This window comes from Gymnoscopelus microlampas, assembly GCF_963454915.1.
Source record: "Gymnoscopelus microlampas genome assembly, chromosome: 22".
Taxonomy (NCBI): domain Eukaryota; kingdom Metazoa; phylum Chordata; class Actinopteri; order Myctophiformes; family Myctophidae; genus Gymnoscopelus; species Gymnoscopelus microlampas.
This window is the reverse complement of record NC_139959.1, coordinates 36223487-36238834: the sequence shown is the minus strand read 5'-3', so window position 1 is coordinate 36238834 and position 15348 is coordinate 36223487. Positions and strand designations below refer to the sequence as shown.

General features: G+C 41.8%; 1 protein-coding gene across 1 annotated transcript in view; it reads left to right on the top strand.

Annotated features, from left to right (window-relative positions):
- Window positions 1-13264, top strand: part of gpr158a (G protein-coupled receptor 158a) — a gene marked incomplete at both ends in the record, with an annotated part of 115300 nt that extends 102036 nt beyond the window's left edge. The window contains 5 exons of the mRNA XM_084048182.1: window positions 3069-3207; window positions 8447-8552; window positions 9248-9394; window positions 10565-10645; window positions 11144-13264. Coding sequence (XP_083904308.1) covers window positions 3069-3207; window positions 8447-8552; window positions 9248-9394; window positions 10565-10645; window positions 11144-13264 — 2594 coding nt within the window. The remainder of the gene's footprint in view (window positions 1-3068; window positions 3208-8446; window positions 8553-9247; window positions 9395-10564; window positions 10646-11143) is intronic.
- Window positions 13265-15348: the final 2084 nt, after the last annotated feature.

The window sequence follows — 15348 nt, the reverse complement described above, 5'->3', positions numbered from 1 at the left end:
CTAAGTGCATTTACTCAAGTACTGTACAGCTTGCTCCCTGACAAAGACATAACTGCCTAAAAATGTCAGTCAAGTCAACCAACAACAACAACGGTATTTCCTGTAAAAGATTATAGCATATTGCCTGACATGCTAAGTACATGTACTCAAGTACTGTAGCCTACTTGAGTACAATTTTGAGGTACTTTTACTTTACTGGAGTATTTCCAATTCTCAATACTTTTACTTCCTCTCCACTACATCTCAGAGGCAAATATTGTACTTGTTACTCCACTACAATTATTTGAAGACTTTAGTTACTAGTTACTTTGTAGATTTTGATTATTATTACAAAACATACAGTAACCACTTCAGCCCTATATACATTTCGGCCATTTGAAAATATATCTACAAGCTCACAATGCGTCGCGATGCGACGCATTGTGAGCTTGTAGATCTGCTATTTTCAAAAGATTTTTACACATTTGGAAACAGGACATTCTGCATAATGACTACTTTCTACTTTTGGTACTTTAAGTACCACTGATAGACATTACAACACCAAGCTGCCAGAGAGGGCCCTTGGGGATTTATGAAGCCTCTATTGAAGCTGCTTCTGATCAATGTGCCAAAAGTCATACGGCAGAGAATTACATGTCTTTCCAGCTATAATATATCATGAGTTTAATGGCTTTTGTTGAATGTTATCTTTTTTCTGTATGCCGATGCTGTGTAGTGTAGTGGTTTTTAAACGTTTTATGCCCAAGGCATATCAATTGGCAAAAATCTCAAGGCACGCATGTATTCATAGTGGGAAAGAATAGCGGATCTACAAGCTAACGACACGTGGCAATGTGAGCTCGTAGAAGAACTATTTAAAACAAAAAAATGAACGCATCTGTGTCATTTTAAGATTTCTTTGGCTATTAAAAAATAGCAGATATACAAGCGCTATGAGCTTGTAGATCTGCTATTTTTAGAAAAATTGTGAAAGTGTTACAAGGGTTACAAATCATTTGAAAATAGCAGATCTACAAGCTCACAACGCGCCGCGATGCGTTGTGAGCTTGTAGATCTGCTATTTTCAAACAGCCGAAGGAATTGATCCGAAGGATCAAAATCTACAAAGTAACTAGTAACAAGTTTTCAAATAGTTGTAGTGGAGAAAAAAGTACAATATTTGCCTCTGTGATGTAGTGGAGTAGAAGTAAAAGAAATTTGTAAAATACTCCATTGAAGTAAAAAAAAAACTCAAAATTAGTACAGTACTTGAGTACATGCACTTAGTTACTTTCCACAACTGATGGACACCTCTTTGTGCAGTATAGAGGCATGTCAGGCAATGTTATCATTTTTTACAGGAAATACTGTTGTTGTTGGTTGACTGGCTGACATTTTTAGGTTGTTATGTTTCTGTCAGGGAGGAAGCAGTGATCCCTCTCCACCTGCCAAGATTTTTATCAAACATCTCTTTTTCCCCTCATATATTCTGTGTTTTGTCTATTTTTAGTTTTATTTCACTGTGCTCCATGAGCCAAGTGAACCATAAAGTGCCTGCAAGGGATTTGGGCCTGCTGTGTGTAGCATACTGTATGCACTGCATATTAACAGCTTTTGAACAGAATAGAATACAAACTTTTTGACTTATATATTACTCTGGAAATCTGCCTTTGGGCGCGCTCTCACCAAAAGTTGGCTGGCCGCTGTTAAACGCAGGTTGTGCGCGGCCACAGTTTTTTGCAGCCAGCGGATTCTAAAAAAACGCTGTGACGCACCTGTCAATCACATTCAAGACCGTCCCCGTAGCCCGCACCGCCACTAGACAAAAACATTTCTTTGCACTTTCGCACTTGGGGTTCGTACATCTACATACACATTCAGATTTAAAATATAAAGTGCTTACCCCATGGCCACGGATGTTACAATCATGTACAGGCCCTCACAAGTATCCGTATCTTCCGTATTGTTCAATAAAAAGCATTTTAATCCAATCAGTGGTCATTTTCTCCGTATGCTTGTAACTGCGCGACCCTAGCGGTTGAGAGGTGTATTGCACTGTTGGTACATTATAACTCTATGGGGAAATGGCCACCAATCGGATTATAATGCTTTTTATTGAACAATACGGAAGATACGGGTACTTCTGAGGGTCCGTACATGATTGTAAAATCCATGGCCATGGGGTAAGCACTTTATATTTTAAATCTGAATGTGTATGTAGATGTACGAACCCCAAGTGCACAAATTATAAAGTACTGGGTGAGATGCAACAGCTACAACCAATTGGTCCACTGAGAGCACCATGTTGCTTCCTGAGTCTTGGGACGGTCCGCCTTCGACTCACCCGATTGGACAGAGGGGTAAAATCAGCTCCTGCCTCCAGCAGTTTTATGCTTCTTCGTGTAGAGCGGATAAACGCACGGTCTGCGCGACAAGCGGAAAAATCTGCTCTTGCGTGAATCCACGCATTTGCATTGACAAAGCATTGGCAGATTCTGCCCCAGAGGTAAAATAAAAGTGCGGTGGGAGCGCGCCCTTTGGCTTCACTAGAAATCAGTGGTGTCAAGTAACTAGTACATTTACTCATACTTAAGTGCTTCACTACCACTACATCTAACTGGCAAATATTGTACTTTTATTCCACTACAATTATTTGAAAACTTTAGCTACTAGTTACTTTGCAGATATAAATGATTATATTATAAAACATACATTAACCACTTTAGCCCTATATTATACCTAGGCTATTTGAAAATAGCCGATCTACAAGCTCACAACGCGTCGCATCGCGTCACATCACAGGCTTGTAGATCTGCTATTTTCAAACATTTCACTATTTTTACTTTTGGTACTTTAACTATAGTTATTTTCATGGCAATACTTTTGTACTTTTACTCGAGTAAATTGTGGCCGGCCTTTTACTTCTACATTGCAATATTGAAACTTTTCCTTAAGTTTGAGTACTTTTTCCACCACTGCTAGAACTTTTCACGATTTTTCAAAAATAGCACGGATGCGTTCCTGGTTTGAATGTTTTAAGTGGTTAACCCTTGTCTGGCCTCTCTCTCACTTACTTCCCATCCCTGTAGCTGAGTTCCTGTTCCTGCTGTGGACGGTGTACCTGTGCTACGCTGTGAGGACCGTCCCGTCCGCCTTCCACGAGCCTCGCTACATGACCATCGCTGTCCACAACGAGCTCATCCTGTCGGCCATCTTCTATGTCATCAGGTAACCATCCATTGCAACACATTCTCACAGATAGGCGTCCGTAAGTTATTGCCGCTCTGTCATTTTCACTCCCATATGCGTCACTATAGAACGTACAAAAAGTAAAAGGCACTAATTGGCGCTTCAAAATCAATGGCTTGGCTAGCTGCCTTGGTGGCTTACCTGGTAGCAACGCTTGGGTAGTAACCTTAAACCTCCATTTTTGTGAGGTTAGTTAGGGTTAGGGTTAGGTTTAGGCATAGTTTTGTCAACATGCGACGTTGCCATGGCGTCCCATCATGTCAAAACTTGACGTTTCAGGGCTACTGACAGAGCTGCAAAATGTGACGCCTTGTGAGTGAGAACGGGTTGGCCATATTCTGTCATCAGGTAATCACAACTCTCCGCTGGGCTGCATTCAGTAAGGAGTATGAAATATGGTGATCAATACCGTCTCTACAAAGACACTTTGTTATAACTTTTGGTAATACTTCTGTCTGTTTGGTTTGTTGTGACTCTTCTTGAGTTTCAGTGTGGCGATGCTTTGCCACATAGATCAATAAGTGGCAGGAAGTTATTGCCTTATTTATTTCAATTAATTTATTAATGTATTTGTTTCCGCCAGAAACAGACTGTATCAAATATGAGTGACTGACTATCATAAACGATACTGAGCCACCTCCCTGACAATATCGCCGGGACAGTTTGTTTATTTTTGGACCACAATTCTTATATGAGACGATTCTAAGATGACCCAATGTTGTTATTCTCCATAGAGAAATGACTTCCGCGACCCAGGGGATGAACGAGTGACGTCAGGACTTCGGTTTGATCTAGATATGGTCCGTTGACATATTTAGAGTAAACTAGAATGCGTTCCATATGGTTGGACATCTGCAAGCATAATACAAAGCTACTGTCTACCATTCATTTTCAATGTCCTCTACACCGAACCGCTGCGAGGCGTTGTGAGCTTGTAGATCTGCTATTTTTGCCAAAAGTTCTTATCAGAATAGGGATGCTAGGGTTCAAGTGGTTAAAAGAATCACACAAAGATTTGTCGGCCCCCCTGTAGTAACTCTGAGGACCCCCTAGGGTTCCCGGACCCCCTGTCGGGGAACCCTAGGTGTTTTCTTTTATATTCTACACATTCTCAACCTCAGATGTAGCTCACATACAGCACATGGTGCTAACTATAGCCCCATACAGACTACAAATGAGACGTTTGAGCTGACGCCGCTAAAAGCTAAAGCCTCTCCCAGCTGGAGTCCTCTCTAATTGAGAGCTCTTGCTCGACCACATTATTCACTAATTACCCACGCCACAGTGATTGATGTTTTTATTTCTTTGCTTCTTTTTTTCCCCACACAGAACGATCGGCAGTGATATTAAAGTCTGTATAACCAAATAAATTGGCTGTAGCTGAGGTATATTTCCAGAGAGAGAGTGTCTTGGGAGGGATCGAGGCGTCAGTTTTTTTCTCCGGTTTAGCTTCAATTTGAACATCCTGCGATGTGTGTCTGTTGTGCCGAAGCCTTTTAACCCATTCAATACGGGTACGCATCTCTGTCGTTTTAGATTTCTTTGAGCTATTCAAAAATCTACAAGCTCATAGTGCGGCACCGAGTGACATTTTGTGCAAATCTTGCGAACATTTGTAACTCAAATATTTGCTTCTGAGGGATTCTGCAAATGTCTTCTAGATCCTAACAGTTTTCTGAAAAAATGTATGCTGCTGTAATATCAGTGGTGCTTAAAAGCTTTTTCATGTCAAGGACCCCCAAAATTATGTGTTTGGCCGCGGACCCCCATCTGAAAAGATATTGTTCCAGGGACCCAGAAGCCAAACCAGAAGCAAAGATTTGAATTAAAAATGTTCTCTTTGAAAATATATATATATTCAAATATTTGCACAAATGTTCAACATTTTTCAAAAAATAGCAGATCTACAAGCTCATAGCGCGGCACTCGTCGCCGCGCTATGAGCTTGTAGATCTGCTATTTTTGAATAGCCCTAAAGAAATCTTAAAATGACACAGATGCGTTCCCGTTCTGAATGGATTAATGGGGCTTTTTGCTGTCTAAAGGCTCAGCGCCTGTAGCAAAACAGCCAGACGAGAGAGAGAGAGACCCCTTATATACAGTGTAAATTGGAAGCGCTTGTCTTGTCTGGCATGGTAGGGTTGATGCTGAGGGGTTGCAACGTGGGACTCACGGCTCTGCAGCTTGTTAGAGGCATCCAGTATCCGTTTTTCTGTGTTACTCATACAACCTGGGCTACATAATCCCACGGTGACCAGTTAAAGCCCAGACTTTCCTTGATCACAGCGTGGGGTAATAGGGTGGTGTCTGGCCCAGGGTGGAAGGGAATGTGTGTAGAGAAAATGAATAACAAGACAGGGGGGCTCGGGGGGCGGGGCTGCGATAATGGCACCGCCTCCGTGTGGATCTGTGACATAATGTTGATGACATCAGTGTGGAACAGCTCCATATTTGGGCAAGACCGGTGATCGGTGGGATTTGGCGGGAAGGAGATTATGAATTCGCAAATTGTGGAGAAAAGAAAAAAGTCACATATTAAAAAATAAGATTCACAATATGTGAAAGATATTCTTTATTCCCTCTGCATTACTGGCAGCGTGCAGTGGTGGAAAAAGCACTCAAATGTTTTACTGAAGTAAAAGTATCAATACTGGAACGTAGAAGTACTCTGTTACAAGTAAAAGTCCGGAATTCAAAATTTACTTGAGTAAAAGTACAAAAGTATTGGTATCAAAATGTATTTAAAGTACCAAAAGTAAAAGTACTAAAATGTTTGAAAATAGCAGATCCACAAGCTCACAACACGTTGCATCGCAACGCGTTGTGATAATGTAATAATTTATATCTGCAAAGTATACTAGTAACTAAAGTTTTCAAATAATTGTAGTGGAGTAAAAGTACAATATTTGCCTCTGAGATGTAGTGGAGTAGAAGTAAAAGTATAGACAATTGGAAACACTCCAGTAAAGTAAAAGTACCTCAAAATTGTAATTAAGTACAGTACTTGAGTAAATGTACTTTACACCACTGGCAGTGTGCGCAATGAATGTAGCGCTGGTCGGTAGGTTGCGAGATTAGCCACAGACGGACGGGCGGACGGACGGACGGACGGACGAGGCTTTTCTAGACGCTCTCCCCGAGGAGCCATACCGTAAAAAGAGACGACTAATAACAGGGAGAGGAACTTGACTGATGAATATATGAATATATATCCATTGAGTGTTTGAATCCAGGGGATACAGGCAAGGCTATGAAGGCTATTAAATCACTGACACTTAGTTTGAATTCCCCCAACAAGGGATGCTGGATGTAATCTTATTTTTTTATGTGAAGCGTTGTGAGCTTGTAGATCGGCAGTTTTTCCCGCTTGTAACGTTGCATGAAAGAAATATATAAATGAGCCATATAAGAGCGTTTGTCAATGCTAGTGTAGTACAGACTATCAGTAATTATTAAATAATAACAATAATTCAGTCCCATTTTTAGTTGTCATTGGGACATATTCAATTGTCATTGACTGTACATAAATTTGCACATACGTGTCGTGATATTTCTTTTCTGCATTTACCCATCCTAACTAGGAGCAGTGGGCGTCCGGGGAGCAGCTAGGGGTTAAAGGACGACTTCACCCATTTTCAACCCATCTTCATATAATTGGCTATTCAAAAATAGCAGATCTACAACTACAATCTCATAGTGCCGCACTATGAGATTGTAGTTGTAGATCTGCTTTTTTTTTTTTTAAACTTGAAAATTTGTGCTAATCTTTGAATATATATATATGTTTTTTTAAGCAAACATTTTTAACTCAAAGCTTTGCTTCTGGGGATCCCTGGCACAACATATTTTGAGATGGGGGTCCATGGCCAAATACGTACAAAGTTTGAGAACCACTGATATTATAGCAACATTTAAAAAAAACTGTTAGTATTTAGAAGGCATTCGTAGAATCCCCCAGAAGCAAAGATTTGAGTTACAAATGTTGGCTTTAAAAAAATAGATATTCAAAGATTTGCACACATTTTCATGATTTTTCAAAAAAGTAGCGGATCGGTGCACTTGGTGCCGTGCTATGAGCTTGTATATCTGCTATTTTTGAATTGCCAAAGTATAAGATAATGGTTAAAGTGGTCAAAATCTAAAAATGACAGATGCTTTCCTGGTTTTAATGGATTAAGCTAATGACGAACGTGTTTTCAGGAAACTCCTTCCACACTGCGGATGGGTACGCAATTGATATAAACCCGGCATTTACGTGGTTGGATAACCTTAGGTAATAATGACCAAAGCCACAATAATAATCTCTATTAAAACATTGCATTAGTGACTCTGTGGCGATCGTATTCAAAGCGTTCAATTATGGTGTTTTCGGTGAAACCAATCACAAAGGTCCAGATCATTCTGTGTGAGCGAGAATGATCCTGCATAATATTATTCCTATCAGACCCAACAGGGAATGACATTTAGCACGCAGCAAATAATTGGATAAATATAGCAGCTGCACACTGCGCCGCCGCGCCTATTTAGTTTTGCATTATTGTTTGGATTGTAATATAATTCATTGCTCCCCTGACCAGTGGTGGAAAGTAACTAAGTAGCCTACATTTACTCAAGCATTGTACACTTTTCAGTGCAGCTTTACTTTACTGGAGTATTTACAATTTTCAATACTTTTACTTCTACTCAATTATATTTCAGAGTCTTTACTACAATTATTTGAAAACTTTACTATTATTTTATATTATTACTATTTGAGAATAGCCGATCTACAAGCCCACAACGCATCTCATGCGATGCGTTGTGGGCTTGTAGATCTGCTATTTGGGCTTGTAGATCTGCTAGATATGGGCTTGTAGATCTGCTATTTTCAAAAGATTGTTATGCATTTTTAAAACTTGTGAAATGGGGACATTCTGCACAATGAGTACTTTTACTTTTGGTGCTTTGAGTACATTTTGATGCTGAATACTTTTGCACTTTTACTCAAGTACGTACATTTTGCATACCAAACTTTTACTTGTAAGCAGACTATTTTTACATTGTGGTATTGATACTTTTACTTAAGTAAAAAAATGTGAGCGCTTCTTCCACCACTGCAAATAATTGGATAAATATAGGCTAGCACACTGCGCTGTGCCTATTAGTTTTGTATTATTCGGATGTAATATGATTCATTGCTCCCTCCACTGTCTCTTCTTTGTGTCTGTGTTTTTAATAGGTTCACCCTGGCTCCAGAGCTCCATCCAGACTGGATGCTGTTACTGTTCTTCGCTCACACCCACCTAACCATAACAGTCACTCTGGGACTGCTTCTGGTGCCCAAGGTACACTTCATACCCTAGATTCATCGCTCACTTTGCTTTCTCCTGTCTGGGGAATATGAACAGTGTGGAAAGCCTCATGTGTTTATTTTTAGACCGCTTTACACTATTGTCCAAGAAGGACATTTTCTGGCTTTTTAAGTACCACTCAGTTAGTAGTAATTATGCAAAAAACTTCTTACATTAGCACAGATCCTTTGGGGCCAATATTTACAAGTGTAGAACACAAGGACTTTACTCTGAGCTCGTCTGATGATATATTTTGAGCTCAGTGTTGTTTGCTGAAATTACAGATTCTGCTACCTTTAAGCGGCACTATGTAACTGTTTTTAATGAATAAAGTGTAATTGTGTCCAATCTGTATGGTAGAGTATGTTAACACAATATAACGTATACATTTGGGGTGGTTGTATTTTGTCTCCCTGCTCTTCTATTGAGACATTTAGATGGTGTCAAAGGTCATGTCTCACCTAGACACAGGATCTGACACAAATTTTGACCTGATGGTCAAGATTAAATTTATCCCCTGAGCAAGCAGGCCGGCTCTATTAGCTCAATGGCAAAACATGTCAGCACTTGAGCAGGAAACCTGGTTCAAATCCGGGGTAGAAGAGGACAGTTACATAGTACTGCTTTAAATAGTACAGTCAATGGCAACTCAAAGTTTTTTTTTTTGCTCTTTTTGCTTTTGCTTCCAGATCTTGTTCTCCGGTACACACATGCGAGACGACATCGCCTCAGAGGCCTACGAGGATGAGCTGGACATGGGTCGCTCTGGGTCCTACCTCAACAGCAGCATCACCTCAGCATGGAGCGAGCACAGCTTGGACCCCGAAGACATCCGGGTACGTCTAGCGCTTCCCCTTTTTACCCACCTTCTCTCAATTCTACCCATTCCATTGTATAACCCAGTGGATCTCAACCTTTTCAGGCCCCCCCAAAATGATCATATTTGAACTGGGGACCCCCCCACCCTGATAAGCACTTGGAGTGTAGGCGTTGAGACATTCAATTTAGTTTGACTCAGTTCCACAGATAAATATTGTGAAACTAGAAAAAGTGTTCCTCGGAGCCCTCTTGATCACATGAAAAGAGATCATGTGTACCGATTTGCATGAAATTTGGATAAAATCTGAAGGAGTAATATCCAAAAAGGTGACGCTATACAAGGCAGATGTGAAAAATGCAGGGAAAAGGTTTTTCCTTGGCCTCTAGGGAGTGTGCATACAAAGTTTTACGCAGATCGGTGCTATTATAGCGCCACCATGAGGCTGATTTGAAAAGTGTCAAGTGGCATGGACGGACAGCATGTTATCCTTATTTTTTTTTTCTTTTTGGTATTAACACATCGGGTGGCAACATTTTTTCATAACAACTTACCGTGGGTGCCAGCATTCTCCCCATTGACTGCGCTTTGCTGTTTAACGTTTCCGTGTGCGTTACAAGCAAATCCACGCAAAAAAAAGCATCGATTCATGTTCTGCCATGAGCCTGGCTACTGCCTGGAACCATAACATTCCCCTCGCGGGTTACAACGGAGGGGGGGATCGCGCATCGCGCATGACCGTTTTTCCCCACAGGAAACAGATTTGGAGATATAGGCGTTTCAAAGTAGGAAATAGACAGGAAGCGGATGGGGAAAAAAAATGTGTTTCCGGTGAGCGATCTGGCACTTCCTTCACAGGATTACAATGGGTGCTCCCAGAGCTGCTCTAGCCCCGTCCACGCGGAGAAAAACGAAAAAAACAAAAAGACTGAAATCACGGTTCAGACCGTGTTCGGCACCGAAGCTTCGGAAACCGCCACTATGTAAACACACGGTTCAGACCGTGTTTGGCACCCGATGTGTTAAGAAGGTCTTAAAAGCCCTTAAATTGTCATTTCACTGTCATCTGGGGACCCCCCCAACCCGACCCACAGGTTGAGAACCACTGGTATAACCTTGTGAAACCACTGTTTTGAATCCCTGTCATCTGTGACAAATATACTGAGCCATGGCAGTCTTTTTATTGCAGACGCCAGACGAAATGGGCCATCACAGTTCTGTTAATGGCTGTGGCGTAAGATCTGACAGTCTTTGGGAAAAACGTACAAATGTGAGCAGAGGTTTCTGTTTTGTCTGTTAGAGCTGAATAGGTCTCTCTAACCAAACGATTTGAGCACCAGATATCAAAGTTGATCATCTGATAACGTCCTGCTTGTTTCAGCTGTCACTGTATCGGATGGACACAGAGACAGAAATAGAATAAATTCAGGACCAAGGCTTCAGAGACTCTTTCAGACATAACGTTAAAACACACACTGTTTGTTTATTTAATGCCATCCAAGACCGTCCTGTCTTTTTCCATTACATCACCAAGCATGTGATACACACCATGGTTGCTTTGTTAAACAGCTGTCTGTGGTTGAGTGTTATGGGTATGTACTGCATGTTTTCTGTCATATAGAACGTCTGCTTTTCATGTGACACCATCTTGGTTGGACGCCACAATTATTCACGTTTTAAAATTGTAAATGAAGCTTCAATTTCCAGGTCAATAATTGTTTTTGTGGTGGTGTTTTTTGTCTTCTTTTTCTTTTTACAAATTCTATAGGAGGAATTGAAGAAACTCTATTCCCAGTTGGAGATATACAAGAGGAAGAAGATGCTGGCCAACAACCCTCATCTTCAGAAGAAGCGGAGCTCCAAGAAGGGTCTGGGTCGGTCGCTGATGAGGCGCATCACCGAGCTCCCCGAATCGGTGCACCGGCAGTGCAGCCGCGAAGACAAGGAAGCGGAGCACGGCGGCAACCGTAACAGCATCTGCGTGCTGAGGAAGAACCCCTTCGACCCAAACCACCCGGCAAAGCCTGCTAAAGACGAGACGCCGGTGAAGAACAACGTCTTTTCACTGAAGAAGTCTCACAGCAGCTACGACCACGTCCGAGATCAGAGCGAGGACTCCAGCAGCTCCGCGACGGATAAGATGGAGGAGAACGCGCCCGAAGGGTCTCTCCTCGACACCCTGATGGGTAAGAAACTGGTCAAGAAGTCGAACGAGAAGACGGACGCGACTGGCGACTCGACCGAGTCGGTTCCTTTGGTCTGCAAGTCGGCCAGCGCTCATAACCTCACCGCGGACAAGAAACCCATCCACCCGAGAACCTCCATGCTGCAGAAGTCCCTGAGCGTCATTGCCAGTGCTAAAGAGAAAACACTGGGCTTAACGGGGAAAGCTCAGGGGGCGGAGGACAGCAACAATAAGAGGAGTCAGACGAACGGCAAAGATACCAGGCTTTCCGGCGTGGAGCCAGAGGACGAATGCCTGCCCAAGATGATCATCAGCCAGTCGGTTGAGTACAAACAGACTGCAGCAAAAAGTGGGATCATGAAACAGCAGGTGAGCGGAAGCCAGCCGTCCATCTGCTCCGAGCCCGTCGTGAAGGGCAAGGATACTTATGACCTCTCAGAAGTGTGTCCCTGGGAGGTAGAAGAACTCCCGACTCCCTCTGAAAACAGGGTCCAGAAGCACGTGTCCATAGCACCGAAGGAAACCACGACGCTTCATGGAAATGGCACCAAGGCAACAATACCTCAGCAGCAGCAGCAGAAGCAGAAAGTTCCCGATCAGTCCCCATCTAGTGCTCTGCATTCTAAAGAACTCCAGCGGACGCTAGAGGTGTGTCCGTGGGAAGACGCAGACGATAGTCAGGCCAGTCACGTAGAAGGCTTGAAGACACAACCTTGTGTTCAGGCCAACCAGAACACCAAAACTGCCCAGAGCCATCCTGCAACAGAGAGCTTCAAAACCCAGCGGGTTGATGTCTGCCCGTGGGACTTTGAAGAGCCCACGTCAAAGGCAACTGAATTCACCCCTTCGCCAGATGCAACAAAGCAGAGAAAAGGCATCAGTCCTGTGGGCGGGAAAGGGAGAAGTGCTGTGACAGAACCCTCCCTCACGGGAGTCTCACACCAGCCGCCAGTTTCAAAGGCTGATGTGTGTCCCTGGGATTGCGACGCCACAGCTCCACCTCCACACTTCGAGAGAATGCCCGGTCCACCTCCACAATCTGAGAGAACGCCCGGTCCACCTCCACACTCCGAGAGAATGCCCTATCCACCTCCACAATCTGAGAGAACGCCCTATCCACCTCCACAATCTGAGAGAACGCCCTATCCACCTCCACAATCTGAGAGAACGCCCGGTCCTTCTCAGGCTTCCAAACCCAAGGAATCTCCTTCTAAAAAGAAGGGCACGACAACGCCTTCCACGAGAACAGTCGAGAAGGATAGGCCTAAAGATACCGACGAGGTGGAGAGAAGCAGAACGAAAGCCAAGGACAAGAACAGATCTTCGGAGAAACCCGTGAGCCAGCAGAAAATGGCCCAGGTTTGCCCTTGGGACGTGGTGGAGGATCAGGAGATGCCGTTGGTAGAAAAAAGGAAAAGTCCACATTTTGGAGCGGCCAAAGTACAGCAGGCTGGAGCGGCCAAAGTACAGCAGGCTGGAGCAGCCAAAGTACAGCAGGCTGGAGCAGCCAAAGTACAGCCGGCTGAGGTCTGTCCGTGGGATTTCGATGCTGAGGCAGACAAACGAGCTGCAGACAAAAGTGCCTCTGTAGCAAAACAACAGAGCAATCAGAGTCCCAAAGGGCCGCCGGTGGTGGTTGAGGCAAGAAAAGCAGATATTTGTCCCTGGGACTTTGACGAGAACACACAAGGCAAAAAGGCATGACACTCAACCTAAAAAATGGACCGTTGAAAAGGATAGTTCTTCTTGTATACCTTTTTCCACTTTAAAATCCTCAAATGTTGACATTATTATTAGGGTGACTTGGAAGAAAAGATGATCAATTTCCACAAGTTGCCTTCCTTTCGGAATTTTGTTTCAAGTTTTTTTTGTCTATTTAAAAACAAGTTAAACGTACAAAAAACAAGATGACAGAATCATGATAAACATTCCAGATTATTACAGATTATTCCTAAAGGTAAAAAACCTAGCCTATAATTATGCAAGTTTTGATTAAACTTTTTCACTTTAATGTGTATTGTTACAAATCTTCATTGATCATGTTCTGTTGTTCAATCAACATTTATAATTCTTAGCTTAATTTTCGGAGGTAAAATCAATATCAACTCATCATTAAATACGACTAAAATGTAGACGGTAAAGGGAAATCATTGATATGTAATAAGAAGCTGCAAAATGAATTATAGGTTATGATAGAAAAGAGTAAAAGCCAAAGAGTAAGTGATCGTCTTCAAAGAACGATGATCTACGTTGGGACAATAAACTTCATTTTGTAACTGTGTCACGATTACGAGGGACCCGGTTTAATAGCACTTTAGCGAACTCCATGTAAAAAGTACTGAGGATAGGTTGCGTTCTTTAGCTATGAGTTAATCTTATACATCATGATGTCCACTTTCTTAACCTCATCATTTGATGTCATAAAAATATATCACACATCAAAATTAACATGTGAATCATTGCTAAGATTATTTCGGTTTAGCTTTCGTTTATAGTTCTCAGTCTAATAATGCTTCCAAAAGTGTGTGGAGATGTATTACTGTATGTGCCTATACCTAACTAGAATTGTCTCTTCTCAGTCTTACTTGTATGTCGTCTCGGGTGAAGCAAGCGGCGTCTTTTGTCAACTTTGTGAAGGCGAGCTATATATATACACAGCATGCACAGGAAGGTGTAACGTGTGTGGTTCGTTGGGTTTCTATACCGATTTGTTTACTAAAACAAGACATTCTTTTGTTGAAAAATGCTTTGGAATGCTTTTTTTTGTATTTTACTTCCTAAATGCCAGCAGCCCCATCATCATTTTCTTTTTTATTCATTTTAATATTTCAATAGCTCGTTCTCTGTGAAAAATACAATGAGTGCACTAGCTGCAACTTGAGTGTCACAGCAAAATTGTCCCATACTGTTAACCGTCTCTGTCGGGTGGAAACCTCATACAGTATGTCCAAATCTGTAACTTTTTCAGGATTCAGATAAAAAAATAAAAAAATAAAAAAGTAGCAGATCTACAAGCTCGAAACGCGTCACTTCGCGCCACGTTTCGAGCTTATAGATCTAAAACAAGACATTGACAACAAAATAAAACACAATATCACAAGATAAAAATAAGATGACAGTAAACAATAACACAGAAAAAACGGAACAAAAAACAGAAACACTTAACATTACTCACACCCATCCACCCACGTTATGGTGGATTTTCTAATTATTTCTTTTGATAAAATGATCCCACTTTTAAGAGAAGGTTTTGCCAGTAGAATGTTCACATTTCCTTTGTATATTTTCATCACAGATGTGGAAAAACAAAAATTATTTATGACATTGTACAAAATTATTATTTGTGCACCAAAAAAAAGATCAATGTTCCGTAACTTTATGATCTCTTTTGAGAAATAGATGGCATTATTAATGACGTCATTGATAGTGATTATCACCTGGCTATAGAGCTGCTATGAAATATATCTATATAAATGATATATTGATAAATCCTCCTGGTTCATTTTGAATTGAAATGAATATTCCTATAGGGTGTTGGTGAATGATAATGTGCAGTCTAGATCTTACTATGACATCATTTGAAGTTATACGTTATACAGGCTTCCACACAGTGGCGTGCACAGACATTTTGAGGGGCAGGTGCTCAAGTAAATTATACTTTTTTTTGTTTACTTGGTCTGCTCTTTTTTCCCCTCTACACCTATACCTCTTTGCCAAAAATAGCCGATCTACAAGCCCACAACGCCTCGCAGCGCGAGGCGTTGTGAGCTTGTAGATCTGCTATTTTT